The sequence below is a fragment of the Prenolepis imparis genome, unplaced genomic scaffold (assembly GCF_030444845.1).
Source record: "Prenolepis imparis isolate NDT839.2.m4 unplaced genomic scaffold, iyPreImpa1.0 SCAF_4, whole genome shotgun sequence".
Classification (NCBI taxonomy): domain Eukaryota; kingdom Metazoa; phylum Arthropoda; class Insecta; order Hymenoptera; family Formicidae; genus Prenolepis; species Prenolepis imparis.
The window spans coordinates 18,948,629-18,976,268 of record NW_028141162.1 but is presented as its reverse complement, the minus strand read 5'-3'; the positions used below and the strand labels follow the sequence as shown (position 1 = coordinate 18,976,268).

At 39.9% G+C, this 27,640-nt stretch overlaps 1 protein-coding gene and 1 pseudogene across 2 annotated transcripts; one reads left to right on the top strand and one right to left on the bottom strand.

The window, feature by feature from the left end:
* The first annotated feature begins 10,336 nt into the window (after positions 1–10,336).
* Positions 10,337–15,481, top strand: LOC145935235 (uncharacterized). The gene has a single exon (XM_083036382.1). The coding sequence runs from the start codon at positions 10,337–10,339 to the stop codon at positions 15,479–15,481; it is 5,145 nt and encodes a 1,714-aa protein (XP_082892508.1).
* LOC145935234 (N-acetylglucosamine-6-phosphate deacetylase-like) lies at positions 13,243–21,238 on the bottom strand (annotated as a pseudogene). Its single transcript, XR_014425178.1, has 8 exons — positions 21,230–21,238; positions 20,884–21,063; positions 20,266–20,326; positions 17,266–17,429; positions 16,759–17,148; positions 14,336–16,679; positions 13,761–14,263; positions 13,243–13,679 (listed from the first exon to the last, which is right to left on the bottom strand). The product of XR_014425178.1 is annotated as an N-acetylglucosamine-6-phosphate deacetylase-like (transcript).
* Positions 21,239–27,640: the final 6,402 nt, after the last annotated feature.

The window sequence follows — 27,640 nt, the reverse complement described above, 5'->3', positions numbered from 1 at the left end:
TCCTCTAGATGAAGGCGAAAGATGGAAATTGTATAAAGAAGTACTTCAGCGTTATCTTCACTTTGTTCGAGAAGCAAAAAAACGCTTACGCAATGACTCACGCGAGAATACACGTGGTAACGTTGACGACACAAGTAATGTTGACAGCGACGTAGGCGAAGGCGATCAGAATAAAGATATCGATTTGCCCGTTGATGACGACCTTATGGAAATTTAATCTCATAAAAATACTTCAATCAGCAGTGATGGTACCGTTAGCGAGGGTAGTTTTGGGAAGAAACGCGCTCAATCTGCGGAAAAGATAAAGAAATACTCAGCAGTGTACCGCAAACTTATCGTTTTAAAGCAAACGCGTTACTGAAATTTTTGCTAAATATTCAGTCATCGAAGATTAGCTGGGATAGACGCGGACTCGTGACTATAGAGGGTGATGTTGTAGCGGGGTCGAATATTAGCGATCTTATAAACAACGCGGTACGTGAGAGAAAAACAATGAAAGCTATCGGGAGAATTCAGTTTGCTCAATTACTGCAAGACATAGGTACACCCTCCAGTTTTATTGGGAATCGCGATTTATTGACTACGATCACTCGTAGCCCAAGTAACACAGTCTGGCTATATTCGCTGCGACAGCAAAAATGTAGCTGGTATAACGCCCTGCCAGCCTTAATTACATCTATTTGGCAGCAAATGCTATTTTGCTGGATTTTTAACTGCAAAAGCGCTGTGATAGTTAATAAAAAAGTCAAAATACAGCCACAGCTATTTTAGCTGTATTAATAGCTGTAAAGTCGCTGTAACAGCGATCAGAAAAGCCAAAATGTAGCCAAAGCTATTTTAGCTGTATTAACAGCTGTAAAGTCGCTGTGACAGCGATCAGAAAAGCCAAAATGTAGCCACAGCTATTTTAGCTGTATTAATAGCTGTAAAGTCGCTGTGACAGCGATCAGAAAAGCCAAAATGTAGCCAAAGCTATTTTAGCTGTATTAACAGCTGTAAAGTCGCTGTGACAGCGATCAGAAAAGCCAAAATGTAGCCACAGCTATTTTAGCTGCATTAATTGCTATGAATTTGTTGTGATAGCAATAATAAAAAGCAAAAATTTAGCCACAGCTATTTTAGCTGTATTAATGATTGTAAAGACATCATGACAACTATTAAGGAAGGCAAGGAGTAACATGACTATCAGTTTTATGTTAAATTTAGCATATATCAGCGATGGTCAGCGGACCTAATGCGTTCATTTATGCGGCTCTAAAATTATTACTTAAGGATTTGTATGTAGTTCTGTAATCACTGTACTTATGAATTTGCGTCCGCTCTAGTATACTTATATGTAAGTTATAAATTGTAATAATTTGCAATGATTAATTAATCTTTTTTTTTATCTAATTGTAAGTTTACCTAAGTTTTTGAAGCAAAGGTTTCGGGTTGTCAGAAGTTCAATCTCAGTTAAAGTAAAAAAATTTTTTAAATATTCTTTTCAATCTTTTTACATAATTTTAAAATTAAAATTTAACTTTTATTGAATATTAATTTACCATATGAAAAACATTATCCATTTATTAATTATATTCGTTATTTTTATATCTTTACTCCGACTGCCGTAATGTGGCTATGACAACGTCTTTACAGCAAAATAGCTGTGCAACCATATGGCTGTGACATCATTTTAAAACCCTAAAAATGTTGTCCCATTTTTGCTGCTACAACTTTGTCAAAACGTCACAATGACGTTGTGGCAGTAGCTGTGATAGACAAAAATGCTGCAGTTTAAGCTACGACAACGTTATCGCAGACGTTTTAAAGCTTCATGTGCTACTTGGGAGATCTCTGCATATTAAAAAAACTCTGCCACGTGGAAGCTCCACCCCGAAAACTTCACTGTCGCGTTCAAAGTCATACGGTCGGGAGTTAAACGAAACCGAAGGAGACACGGTGTTTTTATCCGCCACTGACGACAGCGACGATAATAAAACATTAGTGCCGGATTCTTCGCCTAAATTTATGTCCAACATAAGGATCGCAATTTTTACTGTCTTATATGGAAAAAAAATTACGCATATACGATCGCGTTAAAAATATACGTGACTCAGCATCAAAGGTACCTATATAAGCACCCATACACATACACACAAACGGCAATGACGCGTTGAATGTGACCTTCGTTAAAAAAGATTTTCAGGTCACAGAAATATGATTCACAATCGCGCTTCGTCCTCAGCGTTGAGTCATTACGCGTCATTGGGGAGAATGTCGATTACGTTTCTCTTGGCTACTCTACAGGTCAATTCTACAGATATACAGAAGTTACGACTTAAACGGAAACCTCTACACAACACACACGAGCATGCTAGGCAAGGTAAGTTACGCGCAATATGATATAAGCTGGGGTTGCTTTGCGATGGCATATACGCAATTTCGTAACGCCTCATCTCTCCCTTCGATCGGTTAGAGTATTAGAGGATAATCCAATGGATTAGCTAATCTCTCTCAGCACTACTTGGAAGTAATGACAAATAGAGTATTCAAATCAATTAAACAAGGAATAATACAAGCATTTGTATGTTATCAAAAAGCTCGTTTACATCGTTTGTAATTAATAAATTCAGACGTTGAAAATTCAGTAAATGAAGATTTTGTAATTGGCAATAATTTGGGTTATATTTAGGAAATTATTAGAATATAAAAATAGCAATATAAAGCACACAAAATATTGTAAGTTTATTCAACTGTGGCAATGTATCTTTACTTCGTTATACTCTTTTTAAATTTTAAAATTTTAAATTTTATATTTTAAGAATTTCTATATTTCATTCGATAATTTTTTTAAACTTTAAGTTTGAATTATTGAGTAAATTTTTGTTAATATAATACGTACAAAATACATAGAATAAACATTCGAAAAACAATGAAGAGCGCAACCCTGAAAAATGTTGTAAATAAAAAAAATATGTATATTTTGAATCATGTTTTATCTAAAATGTAAAACTTTTGCCAGAGTTATGTGTAAAGTAATAAAAACGCAGTTAGGAAGCTTTTGTATATCAATTTTTCAGAAAAATATTTCATATATTATAGTTTATGTATGCAAAATTAAAACTGACTTATATTTTACGTAAGAAAAAAATAGGATTTAAATATTTATTTACGCTATATTCTAAAAAAAGAAGGATAAAATTTTGCAAATACATCGCCGATACGAACTGCAAGAGCCATCTAACGAAATAAGATACTCTTGGTCTTCGTGAATGAAATGTGTTATGTGTTACTAGAGAGAAGGTTTCTCTCGTATCAAAGAATGGTTATTCAGTGCTCTTCATGAAACGCTTGCCAAACCTTGTTTAATACGTCATCTATGTCCATTTTAAAATCTACGTATTACTCAGCTCAAAATATTGTTAACACTATTGGTAAATTATGATTTGATGCATGTCTATAATAAATTGTAAATCAAGAACACATTTCGTGAGTAGAATTAATTATTTTATTAATTGCGCTCTTTTTTTATTTCAGGATACTATAAACATTCATATATAATATTACTTTTTTAGAATATTTAGAATATATATTTTAAATTTAGATATACAAAAGGTTTAGAAAGAAAGGCAGAAAAAGATAAAAAAAGAGAAGCATTAAAATAAAAATGATTAAGAAATTATACAAATATGTTCTATTATTTTATTTAAAATTCATAAAAAGTTTTATTTTCTAAAATTGTTTTATTAAAAAGATTGAATTTATCTATCTATTAAAGATTATTAGTCTATATATGCAAATATAGATATTATTTTCGATAGAGAGAAAAAGAGAGAAAAGTTTTTAATAAATTTTATTTTAATAAATCAATGAAGTTTAAAATAATAAAGTTCAGTTACTGCGAATATAACAATCTATTATTTCCCTAGTTTTATTAAAATCACGCAAATTTTTTTCGAAACAAATACGAACTGTACATTTAATTTAATCTTAGATTCTATTTAAATAGAATTGTTCATCAACTATTAACACTTTTATTAATATTCGTGATTATTTATTGCCACTCTGAAATATTTAATAATTTACACACACACAATATAAACTCAATATACTTCCAAAATAATTCGATGAAAAAAAATCTATAGATTTTATATATTATAGCTTATTTTTTCATCGAAGCATGTTATTATTTATTATCAATATGCCTTGTGTCATTCTGTCATTCATTTAAATAGAAAAATCTCTTTTTTTTTATTCGACTATAGAAAAGACTCTTAGTATCGATGCAATTTGTAGATGGACGTAGCAATATCATAATTAGCTTTAGCATTAATTAATATAACGTTAAATCCAGTTCATTAATTTACTTGCAATTTAAATCTTTCAATGTTTAAATTTTAGACTTTTCGCGATTACAATTCTCGAAATAAATTTCGATCCTACGTCACATCTTACGATTAATTTATTTAACAAGATCGGCATCGTACGACATATAATAAATAAAGATCGATTTTTTTCTCAAAATTATTTCAAGTGTTAAGTTCGAAGAGAAAGGTACCGCCTCGAAAAACGAGAATCAGTGGTATTCGATAGTTTCGCATCACGATTTATTGTCATTCTCGGTAAAGAAAAGGAGAAAGGAGAAGACCGATGTTGCTGCTAATTTGGATTTATGTTCACGTTCTTACATACGTTTCTCAAGGTGACTATCGATACCTCGTTGGTCGATCTATTTTACAGATGACTTTTTTATCGCAGCGATATACATAAGAATCAAATGACTGTAATTGTCGTTAATACACCGAATTTTAGCGGAGTATTTACTGCGTAATATTTTGGAAAAAACGAGATATCTCTGACATATATATTATAAAGTTATATTCTCTAGCGAATCAAAAAATAGAATACTTTCTATTATTGTGCAAAATTTTTATTTAAAGTTTGATTAATTTTACTAAAAGTATAGTAAAATTTACTAAAAGTATGGTAAAATTAATCAAACATATTTTTAAAATTCTTTTCATACCATATTGTTCCACGATTACCATGATTTTCAGGGTATTTAAACTCTAAGAGAAAATTCTTAATTCTAAAATATTAATAGATATTTTTTAATAATAAAAAACAGATAAAAAAATTGCAAAACATGTTAAAATACAAAAGAACAATAATACACATTTATATGATAGCCAAGATTCGGCCTCGATAAATTATCCAAAATCTAGAATAAAAAAATATTTTTATCTTTATACTTTCAGTTTATGAAAATTATACAGTTTATGGTTTTTCTCTTTCTCTAAATATTTTTTTTCAAGGTATTAAAAAAAAAAATTGTTTTCGAAGAAATTCAATTTTCAAGTTCAAATATGTCAAGTTTTACAGAAAATAAATTTTTTTATCTCTGGGCGAATCAAAATTGACAAGTGTAAAGATTTAAAAATGCATTTTTATATTTTTTCCGATTCTAGACTCCTATAAAATTCTAATCGGGCAAAGAGAAATCATTCTATAGATCTCTTTCATCCGTAATATAATACTAGTCAAATTTCTACACATAGCCACATAATGTATTTTACGCGCGGATTGATTTACTCGATTTTACAGCTGATTCTTCGGTCCTTCGCACTTTCGCGCGCGAGTCGCGTTCTCCCATATATAGCGGCTGATTTATTCTCGCGGTCTCGATATATCGGAAATTTCCGCACATTAATTCCACCTGCGAGTCGGGATTCGCTCTCGCGATCGATGCCTGATTTATTTCGTCGGGTTGAATCGACATCGGCTGCAACGAGGCCGTTATCCCGATACCTGGTTCTACGTTCATACATACAAGCAAGCACACTCTCGAAGGTGCATTAATCGAAGCGTCGACCATAAGTGTCATTTTGCGAAACGAAACTTGTAGCCTTGAAGGCTCTCACTGCTTTGATATTTCAGTTGAGTAGAAACCGTCGCAAGATTGCTTAACAAGATTCCGCCGTTAGTATCGTTCCATTATTAAGATCTAATACGGTGAATAGATCGAGATTTAGACGTTTTGTGACAACATATTCTATTTATCATTTTGGTCTATATTAACGTCATCATCTCCGATTTGCCTCAAAATTCACATGAAGCTTTTTTTTTAGCGTAGAATGAAAATATATGATATTTTTAAGCCGGATTTTTCCCATATTGTTTGCCCGGTTTAAAAACATCATATGTCTTAATTGTAGACCAAAAAGAAGCTTCGTGTAAATTTTGAAGCAAATCAGAGATGATGACGTTAATATAAAAATTTATCTTTTGAGTGTATAAAAGTATTTATGATTTCAAAAATGATGCTTTTTCCAGCGATCGTTGTCGTCCAAATCTATCAAACGTAAGTCGCAATAAAAATATATTTGATCTAAATTTCCTGCGGAATAAAATCCCGCCTCCGCTAATTGCTTCTTAGGGTAATATTTCGTTTGAGATCATGATGTAAAACTTTGAAGCTTCATAAAAGCGATATTTAGAATGCTTACTACACGGAATATAGTAATGTAAGAATATTAAGAACAATACTGAGGTCTCAAATGCTTTCATATTTCGTTTGTTTTTCGTAATTTGCAACAACATAAAAAAAACTGCTAAGTAATTTATTCATTTGTTCCACAGTATATCAATATCTGCAGAATAAGAATTAGTGTTTTATTATCGCTATGTTTAAAATTTTATGTATAAAAAAAGAGTAAAATTCTCCACAAAACATCAATGTATATACATATCCCTATCAAAATTTACCTTTAAAAAAAAGGTAAAAAAAGCTAAGTAAGAGCTCGCCAGTAGTGAAAAATTACCCATTGCAAACCTATGTAGAATCGTATGAAAAATTACCCATTGCAAACCCATGTAAAATCGTATCGTATAAAAAATTACCCATTGCAAACCCATGTAAAATCGTATGAATAATTATCCATTGCAAACCCATGTAGAATCACACCTATGTAGAATCGTACTACAAAAGTAATGATATAAAAAAATTGCGCTAAGTGAAAGTAGAAACATGTACCCGTGTAAAATTAAAGTTGCAAACCCATAGAGTCGTATAATTATAGACTTCCCTTCACGCTGGAAGTTGCAAACCCATGTAGAATCGTATAATTATAGAACTCCCTTCACGCTGGAAGTTGCAAACCCATATAGAATCATAATAATAAAAAGAAGATAATTCAAAACACAAAAAAAAATAAAATAAAAAATTAATAGAAAATTAAAAATTAAAAGAAAATTAAAAATTAAAGAAAAATTAAAAATTAAAAATTTATGCAAAAATTAAAAATAAATACAAATAAAAGAAATAAAAAAATTTTGAATAAAAAAAACTTAGCGCTGCTAAATTAAACCATATGCTAACGTTAATTTTGAAATTTAGCAGCGCTAAGTTTTTTTATTCAAAATTTTTTATTTCTTTTATTTGTATTTATTTTTAATTTTTGCATAAATTTTTAATTTTTAATTTTTCTTTAATTTTTAATTTTCTTTTAATTTTTAATTTTCTATTAATTTTTTATTTTGTTTTTTTTGTGGTTTGAATTATCTTCTTTTTATTATTATGATTCTATATGGGTTTGCAACTTCCAGCGTGAAGGGAGGTCTATAATTATACGATTCTACATGGGTTTGCAAGTTCCAGCGTGAAGGGAGGTCTATAATTATACGATTCTACATGGGTTTGCAACTTCCAGCGTGAAGGGAAGTCTATAATTATACGACTCTATGGGTTTGCAACTTTAATTTTACACGGGTACATGTTTCTACTTTCACTTAGCGCAATTTTTTTATATCATTACTTTTGTAGTACGATTCTACATAGGTGTGATTCTACATGGGTTTGCAATGGATAATTATTCATACGATTTTACATGGGTTTGCAATGGGTAATTTTTTATACGATACGATTTTACATGGGTTTGCAATGGGTAATTTTTCATACGATTCTACATAGATTTGCAATGGATAATTTTTCACTACTGGCGAGCTCTTACTTAGCGCCTTTTTTTTACCTTTTTTTTAAAAGTAAGTTTTGATAGGAATATCATTCATTTTTGTAAGTAACATGGGTTTGCAATGGGTAATTTTTCATACGATTCTACATAGGTTTGCAATGGTTATTATAATCACTGATTTTATGTTTAATATAAATTAGATATTTTTTCTTGCTGAAGAATGTAACTGATTTGAAAAATAATTACTCTAATAAAATAAATCTAAATAAAAAGTTAGTGATTTAATGAATTTTCCTTATTTTGTTCCTCTTGAAAATGTATATATAGTACAAACAAACGCGTTAAAACAATTACATTTATTTACTTATTTACTATATGTTTCATGTATTTTTTCATTTTAAGTTTATAGAGCATATTTAGATTAAGGGTTCTAAAGCAAACGATTTATTTTCTGCATGTACTTTTTATTTTTCAACACAAACTTGGATATATGCGCATGTAAAATAATAAATGTGTTATTTCTTATGATACACGTTTCTCACATATAGTATAATGCATTGTTTTACATTTTAATTATTAAAATTACTGATTTTATGTTAATTGTTTAAAATACATTAATTAAATTTGTTCTAATTACATTACATTGCATAATGTAATGACATACTTAATGCACAATAAATTAGAATTATGAGTTTTCCTTATTTTGTTTCTCTCGAAAATGAATGAAGTACAAACAAACACGTTTATATATAAATATAGATTATATAGTTATATATAGAATATCATATAGTTTAGTTTATATAGCGATTTATCGTAGTAATAAAGATATTGCAGTATAATAAAAGTACTGCAGTGATATCTTTTTTTAATAAGTGCAATATAATAAGAATGTACGTGATAATGTGTATATATATATATATATATATATATATATATAATGATAATAAGAATGTATTGTGATAATATATATATATATATTATCACAATACATTCTTATTATCACTGCACATATAATATCACTGCACTGCAATATCTTTATTACTATGATAAATCGCTATATAAACTAAACTATATGTATATATATAACTATATAATATATATATATATATATATATATATTGTAATATATATAAACGCGTTTGTACTGAATACATTTTCGAGACAATTTCAAGTTTTGCAGAATTCTAATTTATATGAATGTAATAATCTTTGGTCAATTGTGTATTAAGTATGTCATTACATTATGCAATGTGATGTAATTAGAACACATTTAATTATAATTTTGAACAAATTCATATATTATACTAACAGCTTCTTGCTTTGCCAGTTTTCCACCTTGAGATTTCCCAATTTCAGTTCCAGAATCCAAATGATTTTCAGCATCTGCCAAATTTTCACGCCGTTTCTCGCACAGTAACTTCTCGTGTCTACAATTAAAGATTATATTAGTCAATATCAATATTATTCTTTCTATGTTTTTTATTATTATTACTACGTTCTTTTGCTCTAACTGAATTCTGATATGTACCGGAATGTCTACTTACATTTATGCTTCCAATTGTTTTGCATTACCAGGTGTCGCAAATATGTGTGTGTGTGTGTGTGTGTGTGTGTGTGTGTGTGTGTGTGTGTGTGTGTGTGTGTGTGTGTGTGTGTGTGTGTGGTAGGCGAGCATAATGTGCTATTTCAAGAAAGATGCAATTCTGGCGATCATCTATAACGCGACGGCTAATAAATCCGAGCTGCCGGCCGGTGCGTCGGCGCAAGCTCGCGCGCTCTCGCTCTAGCGCGTCGTCAAACATCGCTCGTTCGAAACACCGGCCGCTCGAATCATCGCGAGAAAACAAACGCGCGGAAAACAAACAGCTTTGTCCTCCGGCTTGCGAGAGAGTCCTTTATCGCTCCGTCACGAGACCAAAAATTGATGATCTCATTTTTGGTACTTTCTCGAAGGTCGAAAAGGATAAAGCTGCCCGTTTAGCGCCGATCGCTCTCACTCGTCTTGACGTCGTTCGTACCGATAGATCGCAGTTCGCAAACAAGTTTCTTTTGTTATATCGCACTTCCGGCTGATAATTAAGCTTCGCGCAGCGATTGCACTTCTCGCAATCGCCGTGTATCAATCTCTGTACATTAACAGTAAATATAGTGCCGTTTCAAATATTCTTTTGTGTCGTTCGATTCTGTCTCTCTCGTTCTGTCTCTCTCGTACTGTCTCTCTCGCACTCGCGTCCGCGCACTACACCGCAATTCGCACACTTAAACTGCACATTTTCTGGTCCTTCGAGCCGGATCCTCGCGTCCTAGTGGTACCCGGCACCCGCAGTTGTCGCGACTTCGGTGAACCAGTGACGCAGTGGTGAAGTGTTCGTGCATTCTGAAACAGAATGGAGGGTTTAATCAACTCTCAGCGCGAGCTCCACAGGCGCATCGCCCGCATCTATGAGAACTTGAAGAAGATGGGTTCCGCCAAGCTGACCGCCTCCTTGGCGGAATCTGCGAGGAAGGTCCTAGAAACAAAATGGACGAAATTTGAGGAGCAGCATGAACACTTGTACTCCGAATACAGCGATGAGCTAAAGGGCGACGATTACATCACCTCAGACTTGGCGGGTCTCGTCGAAGACGCGTACATACGGCAACGCGCCGCGCTGTTGGACCTCGAAAGGTCGCTCTCCGCCGCAACGATGTCGGAGCCCGCGCGAATCGAGTCTACATTGTCGCGCAAGACTCTGCCTCGGATCCAGCTGCCTCAATTCTCCGGCCGGTTCGAGGAGTGGCCAGCCTTTCGCGACCTGTTCCGGTCGATCGTCGTCGAGGAGCCGTCCTTGTCCAAAGTAGAGAAGATACACTATTTGAAGACAAGCGTGAAGGGCGACGCCGAGCAGTTGATCCGGAACCTGCCGACAACAGAAGACAACTTTGAGCGCGCCTGGGCCACGCTAAACGATCATTATGAGAACAAGAGACTCTTGGTGAGATCCTACCTGTCGGCCTTCACATCACTGCCGCGAATGAAGACTGCTTCCGCGTCAGGTCTTCGTCGCATTTTTCACGGTGTGCTCTCCACCGTCGGCGCTCTGGAGGGCATCGGGCGTCCGATCGGAGCCTCCTCGGATCTTTTCGTTCACCTAGTGGTCGAGCTTCTCGATCCGAAGACTCGGCGCGAGTGGGAGAGCTCTCTTGGAAAATCATCTGAGCCACCGACCTATGAGGAGCTTCGCACGTTCCTGCAGGAGCAACTGATGACGCAGGAGGTGCTGCAGACGATCAGCGCCGAGTCGTCCGGCAAGTCAATGGAGAAATCCGGGAAACCTGCTCGCTCCAGTCTAGTAGGAGGTAAAGGGCCGGACTCGAACCGCAGCTGCCCCCTGTGCAAAAGGGAACACTTTTTGGCTTATTGTGACCTGTACAAGAGGAAGACGGCACAGGAGAAACGCGAGGCCGTCACTACTCACCAACGATGTTGGAACTGCCTGGGCCGCCACTTACTTGGAGAGTGCAACTCCGCCAAGGTATGTGTCAAGTGCTCAGCTCGCCACCACACATCTTTGCACGATGCCTTCACCGCTGTGCCCACCGCCGGGCCATCCGCGTCTGCTACAGTGCACGTCGCCAAGCAGCCACCTGCGGAGTGCGGACCGGTTTTACTCGCGACAGCTCGTGTGCGGGTAACGGATCGCGTCGGAGTCCGTCACATCGTCCGCGTGCTCGTGGACCCGGGATCCGAAACCTCACTAATAGCCGAGTCTCTCGCGCAGAGACTACGCCTCTCGCGAACCCCGTCGTCAGTGGCCATCTTCGGGGTCGGAGGTGTTCAGACGGGCTCTTCACGAGGTCGAGTCGCGGTCACCGTGTCTTCGTTAACTGGACACTTCTCGCTCACCGTGTCATCCTTGGTGTTGCCGCGGCTGACGATCTACAGCGGCGCGTCAGACGGCGTGACTCGGTCGTGGTCTCATATTCACGGGCTCGAGCTCGCTGATCCCGAGTTCCACCGCCAGGATCCCGTGGAACTGCTGTTGGGAGCGGACGCCTACGCCAGCATCGTGATGCCCGACCTCCGACGTGGAGAACCCTCTGAACCAATCGCGCAGCGGACTCAGCTAGGTTGGGTGCTGCTGGGAGCCGCAGGCGTCGGTCACGTTGCAACTCAAGTGTCGTCTTTGCAGTGCTCCGCTGTGGAAGAGCTCACCAGGCTGGTGCGACGCTTCTGGGAAGCAGAAGAGCTTCCTCGGGTCGCGCTGCCGTTGACCGCCGACGAACTCGCGTGCGAGGAGCACTTCGCGCACACGCACGAGAGACTTAGCGACGGTCGCTATCAAGTGCGATTGCCCGTGCGCTCGGATCTGCCTGACCTTTCGTTCACACGTCGCGCCGCTTCCCGCATGCTGGACGTCATGTCGCGAAAATTCGTCCGCGACAGCGACTTCAGTGAGCGGTACCACCTCTTCATGGCCGAATACCTGTCACTCGGTCACATGTCGCAAGCCGTCGGACCGTCGCCTGCGTCGAAGACTCCGCTTTGCTACCTGCCGCATCACGGAGTGCTGCGGGGCTCCGGGCCCGAAGCCAAGATCCGCGTGGTCTTCAACGGCTCTTCACGCAACGCGGCCGGCGCTTCAATCAACGCCTTTCTTCACACCGGACCGAATTTGCTGCCGGCGCTCGCGGACGTTCTGATCCGTTGGCGACGTCACCGCTACGTCTTCGTGGCAGACGTGGAAAAAATGTACAGGCAGATCCTGGTGCACCAGGACGACCGAGACCTGCAGCGGGTTCTGTGGGGAGAGAAAGACAAGCCGTCAGACTATCAGCTCAACACCGTCACCTACGGCTTGGCAAGCGCACCGTACCTCGCCATCCGCGTGCTGCGCCAGCTAGCCGCGGACGAGGAGAGCCGCTTCCCGTTGGGCGCCGACGTGTTGAGAGGAGACATTTATGTCGACGACATACTCACCGGAGCGGGTGATTTGGAGGAGGGACGTCAGCGTCTGATGCAGGTGTCAGCTCTCTGCAGGGCGGGCGGTTTCCCTCTGCGAAAGTGGGCCGCAAATCATCGGGCCCTCCTGGAGGAAGTCCCGCTCGAACACCGCTTGACGTCTTCAGCCGACGCCAGCCTGCCGACGGACGACCACTCCGTGCTGGGCCTCCGATGGAATCCGGACAGTGACGACTTCGCGTTAATAGTGCGGAGAACACCCCACACCACGCCTACAAAGAGATCGGTGTTATCTCAAACCGCTAGACTGTTCGATCCGCTAGGCTGGATGGCGCCACTCATCGTGCGAGCGAAGCTGCTCGTCCAAACTGCATGGTTGCAGCAGCTCGATTGGGACGCACCGTTGGCCAAAGAAGAAGCTTCGTCGTGGACCATGCTGGAGGAAGAGCTGCCGCTGCTAGAAGGAGTTCGACTACCGCGTTGGTTTAGCAGCGACGTCTCCGCGAGTGCCTGGGAGCTCCACGGCTTCTCGGATGCCTCCGAGCGCGCCTACGCCGCCGTGGTATACCTGCGATCCACTGTCGACGATACACCTAGCATCTCCCTGGTTGCTGCCAGGTCAAAGGTCGCCCCGTTGAAGAGAATATCGCTCCCTCGCCTGGAGTTGTGCGCTGCGACCTTGCTAGCCAAACTAGCCGAGCACATACGGGTTACGCTGGGCCTGAAAGTGTCGGCGGTGAACCTCTGGACGGACTCCACAGTTACGCTCGGCTGGGTACGTGGACACCCTACAAAATGGACCACATATGTAGCAAATCGTGTGAGCGAAATACAGCGAGAAAATCCAGAAGCAAAATGGCGACACGTACCTGGCCGAGAAAATCCAGCCGACTGCGCATCCCGAGGAGTATCACCGAGGGAGCTTCTCTCACATCCTCTCTGGTGGAGGGGGCCGAACTATCTCTGCGAAAGCCCGGAAGCCTGGCCAAAGGACGCCAGTATGGAAGCCGCCGATGACATCCCGGAGCAGCGACCGCTGCGATGTCTCGTGGTTGCCGACGTTCGGGAACCCGAAGAACTCTGCCGTTTCTCGAGTCTCCGTCATCTACTCCGCGTCTCCGCCTGGATGTGGCGCTGGCGGAGCCGATACCACCAATCTGCAGAGATCAAAATGGGCACGGCGCGTCCGGCACTCTTGGAGCCACGAGAGCTGGAAGCGGCAATGCGCCGCTGGATCCGGGTGGTGCAGTTAGTGCACTTTCATCCGGAATTGGATGATGCCCGCGCCGGGAGAGCCATGCCTCGACGAAGTCCACTCCGCAAGCTGGCTCCGACGCTCGACCACGAAGGGATCCTGCGGGTACAAGGAAGGCTGAAACATTCCGTTTTAGACAACGATCAACGCCACCCTACAATACTACCACCGGAGTCCCGGTTAACTCACCTGGTGATAGACGCCTGTCACCGACGCACGCTGCACGGGGGAGTCCAGGCCACCTTGGCTAGCATCCGGCAGCAGTTCTGGATCCCGCGGGGACGTCAGCTGGTTCGCCGACATATCCATCGCTGCTTTACTTGCGTGCGATGGCGGGCGGCAACTCCACAGCCGATGATGGGTGCTCTACCACGGGCACGTGTCACTCCAAGCAGGCCATTCATGCACACCGGGGTGGACCTCGCGGGCCCCGTTTGGCTTCGGACTTCGAAGGGTCGCGGCCAGAAGTCATATAAGGGGTTTCTGGTCGTCTTCATATGTTTCAGCTCCCGCGCTGTCCACCTGGAGGTCGCAAGCGATTACTCGGCCGACGCCTTCCTAGCTGCCTTCCGTCGCTTCGTGTCGCGCCGAGGGCTGTGCGAGACCATTTACAGTGACCGTGGGACGAATTTCGTCGGCGCCGACAACCAACTCAGGGAGCTCTTCAAGGCCGCTGGCCGAGAGATGAGGTCGATCGCCGGACACCTGGCAGACGACGGCATCAAGTGGAGTTTCAATCCGCCGGCTGCCCCCCACTTCGGAGGGCTCTGGGAGGCGGCGGTCAAAGCGGTGAAACACCATTTGCGACGGACCATCGGAGAGACAAAGCTCACGTTCGAGGAGCTCACAACACTCCTCGCCGAGGTCGAAGCATGCCTCAATTCAAGACCACTTCAGGCCTTGTCCGATGACCCGGAGGATCTCGACTCCCTGACGCCTGGACACTTCCTGGTTGGCGGTCCGCTCAACGCGGTCCCAGAGCCCTCGCTCCTGGACGCGCGGCCAGGTCGGTTGAGTCGTTGGCGCCTCCTTCAGCAGATGCGCGACCACCTGTGGCAACGTTGGACCAGCGAATACCTCCAGGGACTTACGCCAAGGCCCAAGTGGTGGGCCACGCGAGGGAACCTGAGGGAAGGCCAGCTCTGCCTCATCAAGGGCGAGAACACCCCGCCGTGCCGCTGGCCGCTCGCTCGAGTCACTCGCCTGCACCCGGGACAGGACGGCCACGTGCGCGTGGTGGATGTCCGGACCGCCGTCGGCGAGCTGACCCGCCCAGTGGTCAAGATTGTGCCACTGCCGACGACAGACGCCGCGGATCCGGAATCGTCCGAGTAAATCATCGCGCTTCGATCTCCTCCGCGCCACGCGTACAATCGCGCCTGAAAATAGATGCACACTCAATTACACACGTATTCGTTTCCGCTCAGTAACATTGTAAGTCGTACGTTCACTCACTTGCATAATTGTCGCGTTGTCCGGTCCCGAACTTGTCAGCTCGAACACTCGCCCTTTTCTCGTATCACGTCGCAACGGTGCACATGGGGCACATAACCTCACCTGTCAAACGCGCGACTGCACGCCCCTTGATTTCGATCGCAACATCGCTACGATCGATTCGAGACATATCGCCGCGAAGAATGCATCTATGAGAAAGGAATCGCGAGGTTGGTCGTCGCTCGCATTTCGACGAGGCGGGCGGGATGTCGCAAATATGTGTGTGTGTGTGTGTGTGTGTGTGTGTGGGTAGGCGAGCATAATGTGCTATTTCAAGAAAGATGCAATTCTGGCGATCATCTATAACGCGACGGCTAATAAATCCGAGCTGCCGGCCGGTGCGTCGGCGCAAGCTCGCGCGCTCTCGCTCTAGCGCGTCGTCAAACATCGCTCGTTCGAAACACCGGCCGCTCGAATCATCGCGAGAAAACAAACGCGCGGAAAACAAACAGCTTTGTCCTCCGGCTTGCGAGAGAGTCCTTTATCGCTCCGTCACGAGACCAAAAATTGATGATCTCATTTTTGGTACTTTCTCGAAGGTCGAAAAGGATAAAGCTGCCCGTTTAGCGTCGATCGCTCTCACTCGTCTTGACGTCGTTCGTACCGATAGATCGCAGTTCGCAAATAAGTTTCTTTTGTTATATCGCACTTCCGGCTGATAAATAAGCTTCGCGCAGCGATTGCACTTCTCGCAATCGCCGTGTATCAATCTCTGTACATTAACTGTAAATATAGTGCCGTTTCAAATATTCTTTTGTGTCGTTCGATTCTGTCTCTCTCGTTCTGTCTCTCTCGTACTGTCTCTCTCGCACTCGCGTCCGCGCACTAACCGCAATTCGCACACTTAAACTGCACACCAGGAATCTTCTCATAAACGCATTCTTCCGAAATTCATGTCAATAAGAGCTCCAGCTTCTCGTCTAGTAATATTATATCAGCATCGGCTCCAAAATTGAGAATACCTTTATAGAAATCGATACCGAGGCATCTCGCGGAATGCAAAGTCGCCGCTTCCAAAAGGCTTCGACTATCGTGCAACCTACACAAAGCAATCATATGTACATAATTAATATATTTGTTTTATTATTATTTAATTATTTATAAAGACATTACTTTACCTGTAGCATCTTTAAAGTGTCTCACACACTTGGACATCTCGACTATACTATCATACAGTGTCCATTCCAGCGATATATACACATCCTTTACGTATCTCTATTTTAAACTGTCCCAGTTGATGGATTCCCTCCTCTAATCTAAATTTAACGCTGATATCGCGTTTGTTACAAGTACGAATTATATATAAGATTATTTTAAAATATAAAAATTGATTATATAGAACTATATATTTTATAGCTTACAGGTAACATAGCATTGAATAAATGAGTAATAAATGATGCTCCATGTTTAACTGCCTCTTCTCCCTCGCTTAAATTCGCTATAGAATGTCCTAGTATGTAACATACATACATTATTCAGATCATCGTATCGAAAACTGATTTAAATCCCTGAAATACAATATAGTTATTAAAAATTATATGAATTAAGTAACATGTTGAATATGATTTTACAAAGATATATTCTGAATATAAATGAAAACAGATTTAATTATATATCTCTGTTACCTGATCAAATTTTTTAATATACTGCTCCGCATGGGCACCTTTCTTATTTAGGCTAATAAATGGGCCTTCTACTAGAACACCCAGTACAGAAGCACCATGCTTACCACCATTTCGCTTTTTTATTCTTGATAATACTTTGTGATATACTTCACTCTGGGATGTTACTCAAAGATGTTACTCCGCGATCCCTTTGCCACCCTATTAATGCCCCCTTCCACTTTATCGACATCTATGCATCTATGCAAATCCACCTAAAATACGAATATTTATATATATATATATATATATATGTATATATATATATACATATATATAAATAATATATCTATATACAATATATCTATATAATATTAAAATTGTTTATATTTATTTAACTTTTATAATTGATTTATTAATAATCTAACCTAATTATAGTTTTAAAAAAGTTGAGTTTCAACGTATGAAAATCAATTTAAATATGTTAACTTACCTTTTTAATATCTAAAGTATATTTAATCCACCGGAGACAACGGATCCTTAACTTTATTATTTATTATTATATGTCATCACATCATACACATCTCACGCATCATAACAGTAAGGCTGCGTTCGGAAACGTCACCCGAGTGCATTCCCTCTCTTTCTATATCACTGAGAGAGTAGTTGTCTGAGCGTTTCCGAACGCAGCCTAACTGTAGTATAATCATGAATAGAAACGCCTCCAGCGCAGTCTTGTGTCAAACGCTCCAACTGTACAGAATTTGACGCGATTGGATACTTGCGTGAATGACGATGACGACGGTGACGTGGACATTTCTTAAAGGAAAATTTTCACTTTGAGACTTTGCATAATGATATCTATTATAAAAAAGCACGTAGAGCAAAAATAAAGAAACTTTCATTATATAATTCGACCTCAATTTATCGATTAAGCGTAATAAGAACTCGATAGCTTCAGCCGTTATTGAGTATCCGAAATCTATGATACTCTCAACTATCCGACTCGCGTAAAGATACACGGCCGGTGGCTCGCTGCTGGGATGGAGCTTCGCTCTTACTTAGCGCGAGACACTACCGTGTCTCTTGATACGGCGATGTAAGTCTACTGCATTATAAATTCTTTCGCTTCTATTTGGTATTCTTTTCGGAATATATATATCAAGAAGAACACCTGCAGGAGTTTTGTCACAAAGAGACAAAATGTTTGTGTTTAATAGATGGATTTCGAGATTGCACATATTGAGTTATTTCTATAGTTGTTTAATTGCTTAAATGCTTTTTCTGTTTGCATAATTAAAAAATTAATGCGCAAGTATAATATAATGCGAACTAGTTCAGTTTTGTATGCAAGTTAAATTTTCAATTAAGAATATCATGTTTAAATTTTATTTTTTATTTATATCTTGTTTCTAAAATCAACTTTTTGTTAACTAACTGTGTGCGATCAAGCTATCAATAACAGTTCCATATTGACATTGAAATTGATCGAATAAACATTATAAATTATAAAACATTTGTAATATAAATTTATCATAAAAGTATGAATTAAAATTAAATATATGTATATATAATGCAAATTTATTTCTGAGCTAATCTCAAAAATCAATTTATATCCTAAACAATATTATATTATTATTATATTAGCGGTTTTCATATGCTGGCTAATATATACGAGGGTTGTCTGAAAAGTTTCCGACCTCAACATGAAGATGGCAGCACTCGTAAACAAAAGTTGGGGAATGTGTTTGCGCATGTTTTGAAAGGTACTCACCAAAATTTCAGCCATTTTGGACGCGCAGTTATTGTTTGACAATCATTTGAGTGAGTCGATGTGAGTGTTTTTGTGAAAATGGAAAAAATCGAGTATCGAGCTGTCATTAAATATTTGTTTTTGAAAGGCAATACGCCTACGCAAATCAAAGACGAGTTGGACGCTGTGTACGGGGACTCTGCACCATCATTTACCACCGTGAAATTTTGGGCTGCTGAATTTAAACGTGGCCGTACCAGCTTGGGTGACGATGAACGTTCGGGACGTCCAAAAACTGCAATCACTGACGATAATATCGCTCAAGTTCACCAAATGGTGCTAGACAACCGTCGAATTAAAGTTAGAGAGATAGCAGAGGCTATGAACATGTCCAAAGAACGTGTTTGTCACATATTGAATCAAGATTTAGGCATGAGAAAGCTGTCCGCGCGTTGGGTGCCGCGTTTGCTCACTTTGGACCAAAAACGTGTTCGAATGAACATTTCCAACGCTCTGTTGGCGCAGTTTAGGCGCAATAAATCAGAGTTTTGGCGCCGATTAATTACTGTAGATGAAACTTGGATACACCATTATACTCCAGAAACAAAAACACAGTCAAAACAGTGGACTGCGAAGGGGGAATCGGCTCCAAAAAAAGCAAAGGTTGTTCCTTCGGCTGGGAAAGTGATGGCAACTGTTTTCTGGGATAGTCATGGAGTTATCTTAATCGATTATCTTCAAAAAGGAAAAACCATTACAGGAGCATACTATGCATCAGTACTTGACAAGCTGAAGGCAGAAATTGCGGAAAAACGGCCATTTGCAGAAAAAAAAAATTTTGTTTCACCAAGACAATGCGCCGTCTCACACCTCAGTGGTTGCCATGGCAAAAATCCACGAATTACGGTTTGAACTGCTTGACCACCCTCCTTACTCACCAGATCTAGCCCCAAGCGACTTTTTTTGTTCCCTAAGCTAAAAGTTGCGCTCGGAGGACAGAGATTTTCGTCGAATGAGGAGGCCATCACCTTCGTAAACAACTATTTTGCAAAGAAAGACGCCGAGTACTATTTGGATGGGTTGAAGAGATGGGAGAAGTGTATAGACTTACAAGGAGACTATGTAGAAAAATAAAAATTAATTTGAAGAAAAAATGTCTTGTATCTTTGTTAGGTCGGAAACTTTTCAGACAACCCTCGTATTTCAAGTAAATGGCGATGATATAAATTCGATGATAGGTATAATTAGTTAAATAAAATCAATTTACTCACCGGTCGTTGAAACGCGGTTATATTCTCGTTGATTGTTGGGTGTCGCTTCGGAAAGTCGTTCCTATAAATAATATATTATTATTATATGAGCGATTTTCATATGCTAGCTATATATTTCAGGTAAATGACGATGATATAATCAGGTAAATAAAGTCAATTTGCTCACCGGTCGTTGAAACGCTGTCATATTTTCGTTGATTGTTGCGTCGCTTCGGAAATCGTTCGCCGAGATGCATTTTCATCGATCAGGCATTACTGATTTCGATTTCCCGCATTAAATAATACGATAGAACGATCGCCCGTTACTTTGTACGGCATTTTCGACACCGATTGCATGCACTACGCACCGGATTGCATAAATAACAACGGATAAATAACGGATATATAACCATCCGCCACTTTCGATATTCGTGATATGTAGTGAAGTAGTACGCTGTGACGTAGTATGTCGTGACGTAATGCAACAAACTTCGCGCGGTTCGCGCGCGACACAATCATCTGAAAACGATAAATTATGTATTAATTAAATATCTCACATCCAAAATATAGTTTTCCCAAAGCACAAAAGCTTGAACGCGATGCAATTCGTACAAATAAATGACGCCAAATGATACATACCTCTTTATAAACAGAATGTTCAATGAGATCGAACGATTCGGAGAAAAAGCGGCATAGCCCGGCGGTTGCAGACTGTCGTAGATTGATTAACCGCGATCGCACGAGATAATTCATACTTCCTGCTAATTGCCCGTGGCACGATTCAATACTCTCGACATTCGTTTGTACGCGGAATTCATTCTTAACGGGAAAAACGCGTGAAAAATGCGGAGCCGATTGAGCGCGATACCGTGACAAGCGCGAGGACGCGAGGGACGAAGGACGTGACGTAGTAACTACGTAAGTCGACACTCAGCACGCCGCGCGCAAAATTCAAAAATCATTATAGGCTGTAACTTTTACTTACTTGAACCATCGTCTAAATTATTACTGTGTATTTAAATTTATATTATATACTGTTCAATATTTCGATTTCGTAATCACTGCGATTGTAATTTCAAGTGTGTCATTTATACGTGTGTGTACAGAAACTTGACATACATACATATTAATTTTAATAAATTTCGAAAGACTAATTAAAGATTAATCACGATTGCATGTATTAAGTAATATTCCAATGATCGTCCATCAATATTTCTTGCAATTATGAATATCGCTTATTCAAGTTTAACACCGCGTAATAAAATAATATAATGTATCATGCTCGTTAGCAATTAAACAGATTGTACTTATACTTAATCTAATTTGTATACAAAGTAAGTTGCGGCGCACAATTATATTACGTATATTGTATCAAAAAGTTTGTAGGCTGGTATTCTGATGGTACCATCATAATGTGTAGACAATGTACTGTTAAAATATATGAAAGAATCATTTTTGGCGCGTCTTAACATATTGAAAATTAAAACTTTTAAGCCGCGAATCTCATACGGCGCACAATTATATTACGTATATTGTATCAAAAAGTTTGTAGGCTGGTATTCTGATGGTCATCATAATGTGTAGACAATGTACTGTTAAAATATATGAAAGAATAATTTTTGGCGCGTCTTAACATATTGAAAATTAAAACTTTTAAGCCGCGAATCTCATACGGCGCACAATTATATTACGTATATTGAATCAAAAAGTTTGTAGGCTGGTATTCTGATGGTACCATCATAATGTGTATACAATGTACTGTTGAAATATATGAAAGAATAATTTTTGGCGCGTCTTAACATATTGAAAATTAAAACTTTTAAGCCGCGAATCTCATACGGCGCATAATTATATTACGTATATTGAATCAAAAAGTTTGTAGGCTGGTATTCTGATGGTACCATCATAATGTGTAGACAATGTACTGTTAAAATATATGAAAGAATAATTTTTGGCGCGTCTTAACATATTGAAAATTAAAACTTTTAAGCCGCGAATCTCATACAGCGCACAATTATATTACGTATATTGAATCACAAAGTTTGTAGGCTGGTATTCTGATGGTACCATCATAATGTGTAGACAGTGTACTGTTGAAATATATGAAAGAATAATTCTTGGCGCGTCTTAACATATTGAAAATTAAAACTTTTAAGCCGCGAATCTCATACGGCGCACAATTATATTACGTATATTGAATCAAAAAGTTTGTAGGCTGGTATTCTGATGGTATAGTAGGAATACAAGGAGAGTTCTAACCCATGGGGCTCCGAGGGGGGCGCGGGCGGGGGTTCTCCATGGCGAGGGGTATGACGTCACGCGGGGCGGGAGGGGGATCTTGTAAGCGAGGGGGATGACGTCACGCGGGGCGGGGGCGCTTATCGCTGTGCGGGAGACGCTTATCGCGTATTGTTTTTCATAAACAAAACAGCGTATTGTATTACTTTGAATTATCTACCATGTTTTATTATAAACAAAACACCGCAAAGTGAGCGCCGATATTCGGCCGCCCTCGCGGTACTTCCCCTCCCCTCCCCCATAAGGCGACGCGCTTTGGCGGTACTTCCGCCCTCCCCCTCCCCTTCCCATATGTGACGTTTCTTCCTCATTGTTTAGGAAGAATTATTTTGCGATAATTTTGCCGACATTCGGCCACTCACGCGGTACCTTTCCTCCTCAATCTGAGGGGATCTTGGGGGGTCGCGCTTATCGCAATGAACACGTCGGGACACGTGTTTTTTTTCGCGGTAGAAGACCGTGTTGCATTACGCGCCGATATTTGGCAGCCTTTGCGGTACCTTTCCCCTCCCCCTAAGCGGAATTCTTTCTCATTGTTTAGGTAGCGCCGATGTCCGGCCGCTTGAATTTTTATTAACAAAAATGAGCGCCGATGTCCGGCCGCTCGAATTTTTTCTAGGAAGAATTGCGATAATTTTTGAGGAGATGGGGCTGAAACTTATGGAGAGGGTCTGTCTCCACGTCAAAAAGTCTCGAACCGTCTCCGAGCTAAGTGTCCTGTGTGAATTGCAAGTGAGAAGAAAAAATAATGAACATAGAAGAAGTAATTATCATCGAAGATAGTGATGAAGATGTGAGTGTCATCGAAAATGGAAAATAATAATTTCGAAGCGATATTAGACGAGTCGTCTGACGAAGATCACGCGCTGTCGGATGACAGTAATTATATTAGTGATCGCAGTGAGGACCTTACGGATATTGACGACAAGGTAGTGGACAATTCACAAATCCTTGCGCTAAACGGACGTACAAAAGTTTGTACCATATACTTTTATTATTCGACGGGTACTGATCTAGCTCTATGTACTACATGTATGATCTCTATTCAAGACTTCGGGCACATGTATGCTGTTCGGAAGCATGTGATTCAATTACACGACGCAGTGGAGAGTCGATAGTGCTGCAATTGTAAAAATCCATTGTATATAATAATTCCATGCGATATGTGCCCTATTTGCACACAATAAACTTTGGGAGATTGTGCTGGGACACTTAAAGTGAAAATTCTAATAGACAATGAACATGTGGGACTGCGATGCAATGCTACCAATAAACAACCTTGGGCAATGGTATCCACATCTCAGAGACAATGACGATGTGAATGCGGAGCCAGTTTTTATTCCTTGTGAAAAATCGAAGAACATTCCAATGTCTTCGGTGGTGCAATTTTTAAGAGATCGAGAACTAGGTATACAAAAATGTGCGGATAATGTGCGAAATTTTCTACGAGGTTGTAAATGTCGAGATACATACATGTGTGGTGGAAATAATTGCAAGCTTTCAGATTGGCCTGGACATAGTCGAGCGACATGTTTTGAGAATCGATTGCACGCCGGTCTTGATTTAATGTATTCAATTTATAAAAGTTATGGTGAAGGGTGTTATAGATATAAATCTACGAGATCAATAGAATGTAATACACCATCATCATCCGAATCGGAGGAGTCGCCAGAACATAATATTCTGAACTCGGACTTAGAAATCGATGAACCGGATGTGAGGGACGAAGATTGAGAGTGTGTTGTAAGTATTTCTTTTAATTTAAAAATTATTAAAATAATTAATAAAAAATGTTTTCTGTCACAGAAGGGACCCCTCGCATCCACTTGGCCACCCTACTGCCACCTAGTCGCACCTCCGCTTGCCACCCGGCCGCCCCACCACCGTTGCCGCCACCACTGCCCAGCCGCTGCTCCTCCGCTTGCCGCCGACGCATTTAAAATTTTTATATTTTGTATTTTAAATTTATATTGTTTATCTATTTATCTTATTTGTATTTTTTCTTATATATTCATATTATATTATTATTATATTATATTTTTTAAATATTTTTATATTATATTCATATTATTATATTCTTATATATTCTTATATTTTAAATTTTAAATTCACATACACACACACACACAAAATTATAAATATTACACATACCTATTTTATGAATAAAAAAAAATTATTTTAAATATAAAAACACATATTTTTACTTTAGAATAATTCCTCTCTTTCCATCTATATTAAGAATATTATTATAAAAGAATTAATATTATTAAAATATTATTAAAAATTCTCTCTCGCGAACACCTCGCGCTCTCCTTCGCTTCATCATCTCTCGCAACATCTCTCTCATGCATATACGCCTCTCTTGCAATATCTCGCTCGCGTTCACCTCGCGCTCTCTCTTTCTCTCCTAAGCGCTATCTCTCGCGATCCCTAGCCTCGTAGTCCCTAGCCTCGCAGTCCCTAGCCTCTCGGTCCCTAGCCTCGCGATCCCTAGCCTCTCGGTCCCTAGCCTCTCACTCAGTCCCTAGCCTCTCGGTCCCTAGCCTCTCACTCAGTCCCTAGCCTCTCGGTCTCTAGCGTCACGTTCCCCCTTCCCCGCATGACGTCATCCCCGCAAGGACCACGCAATTATTGGGGAGCTATACGTATAAGAGTTAGGGAGCTGCTTACGGTGGGAGAAAGATGGAGAATAGAAATGCATGCAAAGAAATTACATCATAATTTAGACTTAAAAACTCTTTATTCTTCTTTTAAATATTTTTTTTCTTACATATTATGGACTAAAAACTCTTTATTCTTCTTTTAAATATTTTTTTCTTACATATTATGAACTAAAAACTAAAGCTGCCAGCTCACAATCGACGAGCTGATGCTTGTTGAAGGCGTCGCTAGCGTGTATTACATTTAATACTTCTTTATTATCCTTTACATTGGACGCGATATTTGAAAATTGCGTAAACTTGATATCGACTGTATTGGTAATTTTAACCAATCGGTCAAAAGTTACATCGATGCATGGATCGAGATCAAACATACGGTGTAACGTCGATTCGATCATCATCATGTGTTCCGACGCTGATTTATTAAACTGATACTGTCCTTCATTTCTTAAAATTTTGTAAACGTGTCTCAATGTAATTCGTCAATCTATATTTAACCGTTGTCGACATCACCTTACCGCGTGAATCGTTTGTTTATCTCTCATCTCACACACTCACATACACACACACTCACGCTCCCTTGACATTCACACGATTACACACCTCGTTTCTCGCCCTTGCGAACTTAAATCAAAACATAAATTGGTGCTTGTCGACACAGTCTGTACTGAGTATCGAAAGAATAAAGATCGATTCTTACACGCTTAATATCTCCTCTATTTCAATTTTGGAAATTCGATTCTCCGACGTCTCCAGCGCCGTCAGTCTACGCGATCGTATCAATTATCGTAAATCATGCATACACTTGAAGATTCAAGACTTATTAACTTGGCGTCGTTAATCGTACGAACTCGCACTGTTAATGGTCTAACGCTTATAAAACTGTAGGCATCTTTAGAGTCGTTTCGAAGCAAATTCTGAATATTGTGACGTTGCTCATAGAGTCCCTTCCACGCTTCGAGAGATAGTATCAGTTCCTTTCCTCGATGATCTCCTATGGCGATTTCCACGTAACTCGGTGGATCGACTTTGATTCCAATTTCGAGGAATTTAAATCCCGTAGCTGTCAATGCATATTTTTTTGCATAGTATACGAACCGCATGAGGCTTCAATGAAAAGCTGTAAAATGAAATTAGTTTAAAAATAAAACAATTTGTAAAAAATATAAAGACAAAAATAGAAAAATAGAAAAAGTTAAACTTACTTGTCGCATTTGTTCTCAAACGATGGAGTTTCATCACAATTCGGTATGTAATTATTCACATGTCTGCCGGAGCCGCTGCTTCTTTCAGCGTAGTACATATTTCCAGATTTTAAAAGTGACCACCAGTACGAACGGTTAACGCGACACTGATCGTATAAAGAAATTAATCGAGTGTTGTACATGACGCTTATTTTTAAAAATAGTGGGGTAAATGTGGCGGGAGATTCTAGAATACTATTGGCGCTATGAAATTTAGGAGAAGGGGAAACGGCGCTCGGATAAAAAGAATTCTTAGAAACGATTCGTGAGGAAAGGATTGGGGAAGGGGAATAAGAGATAAAACACATTAATGTTTAAATATTTTATTTTTCCAAATCTTGCAATTCTTTCTGGCGTTGCGACTACCAGTTAAATATTTTGAATACATTTTGTAATGCGCAATTCTTAACATGTTTTCCACATCGCATAGTGTTTTTAACATCTAGATTATTTAGAGACTCGATATCGTCGTAATCAGCATCCAAGGTCTCAATAATGAAACCGTTTCCCGCATCATCCAATATATCGGCTAACCATTCTCGCTTTTCAAGTCCTTTTACATATACGAGAATGGATTCTTCTTCTTCTTCATGTGGTCCACCAACGATAGCTGTTGTAATCAAACGCTGAGCCATGCTATATGGAACGTTTCCATCTTCCCGTTGCAATCCATGATGATTTCGAGTCAACCATGAGGCTTGGTGTCTCTTCGATTTTATGAGCACACCCCATGGTACAGGACATGCGAAAAAATAATGTGATAAAATAAATCCTCTTCTCAGGATTGCCGCTTCCTTTACAATGAATTGTTTATTGAGGATGAACCCCTGTAGATCCACAAACGTTGGTACGGACATGACGAAATCTCTCTCTTTGATGTATCAGTTAAAAAAGAAGAATGATAACCATCTCATAACACTTTGATTTATATTCTGCTATGCTTCCCCCTCTCTAAATTGTTGGTGCGTTTAGGTGATTTTGCGCATAACGTTGGTCAACGGGTTGTACTCACGCGATCATGTATGATGAGACAGTACGCAGAGGTATTCATCGGCACGTTTTCCTTACACTCAAATTTCAATCTCACATCCACGGTTGTCTTGATCGATTCGTTTTGTCGAGAACAATCGATGATTACGAATGGGCCGTTACGTAGAAACATTGAGACGGTGAGACTCGGCTCGAGATACTCGT

Bases quoted from the DNA above. Each gene is read 5' to 3' on its own strand.
- LOC145935235 (XM_083036382.1), top strand. From the start codon at position 10,337: ATGGAGGGTTTAATCAACTCTCAGCGCGAGCTCCACAGGCGCATCGCC.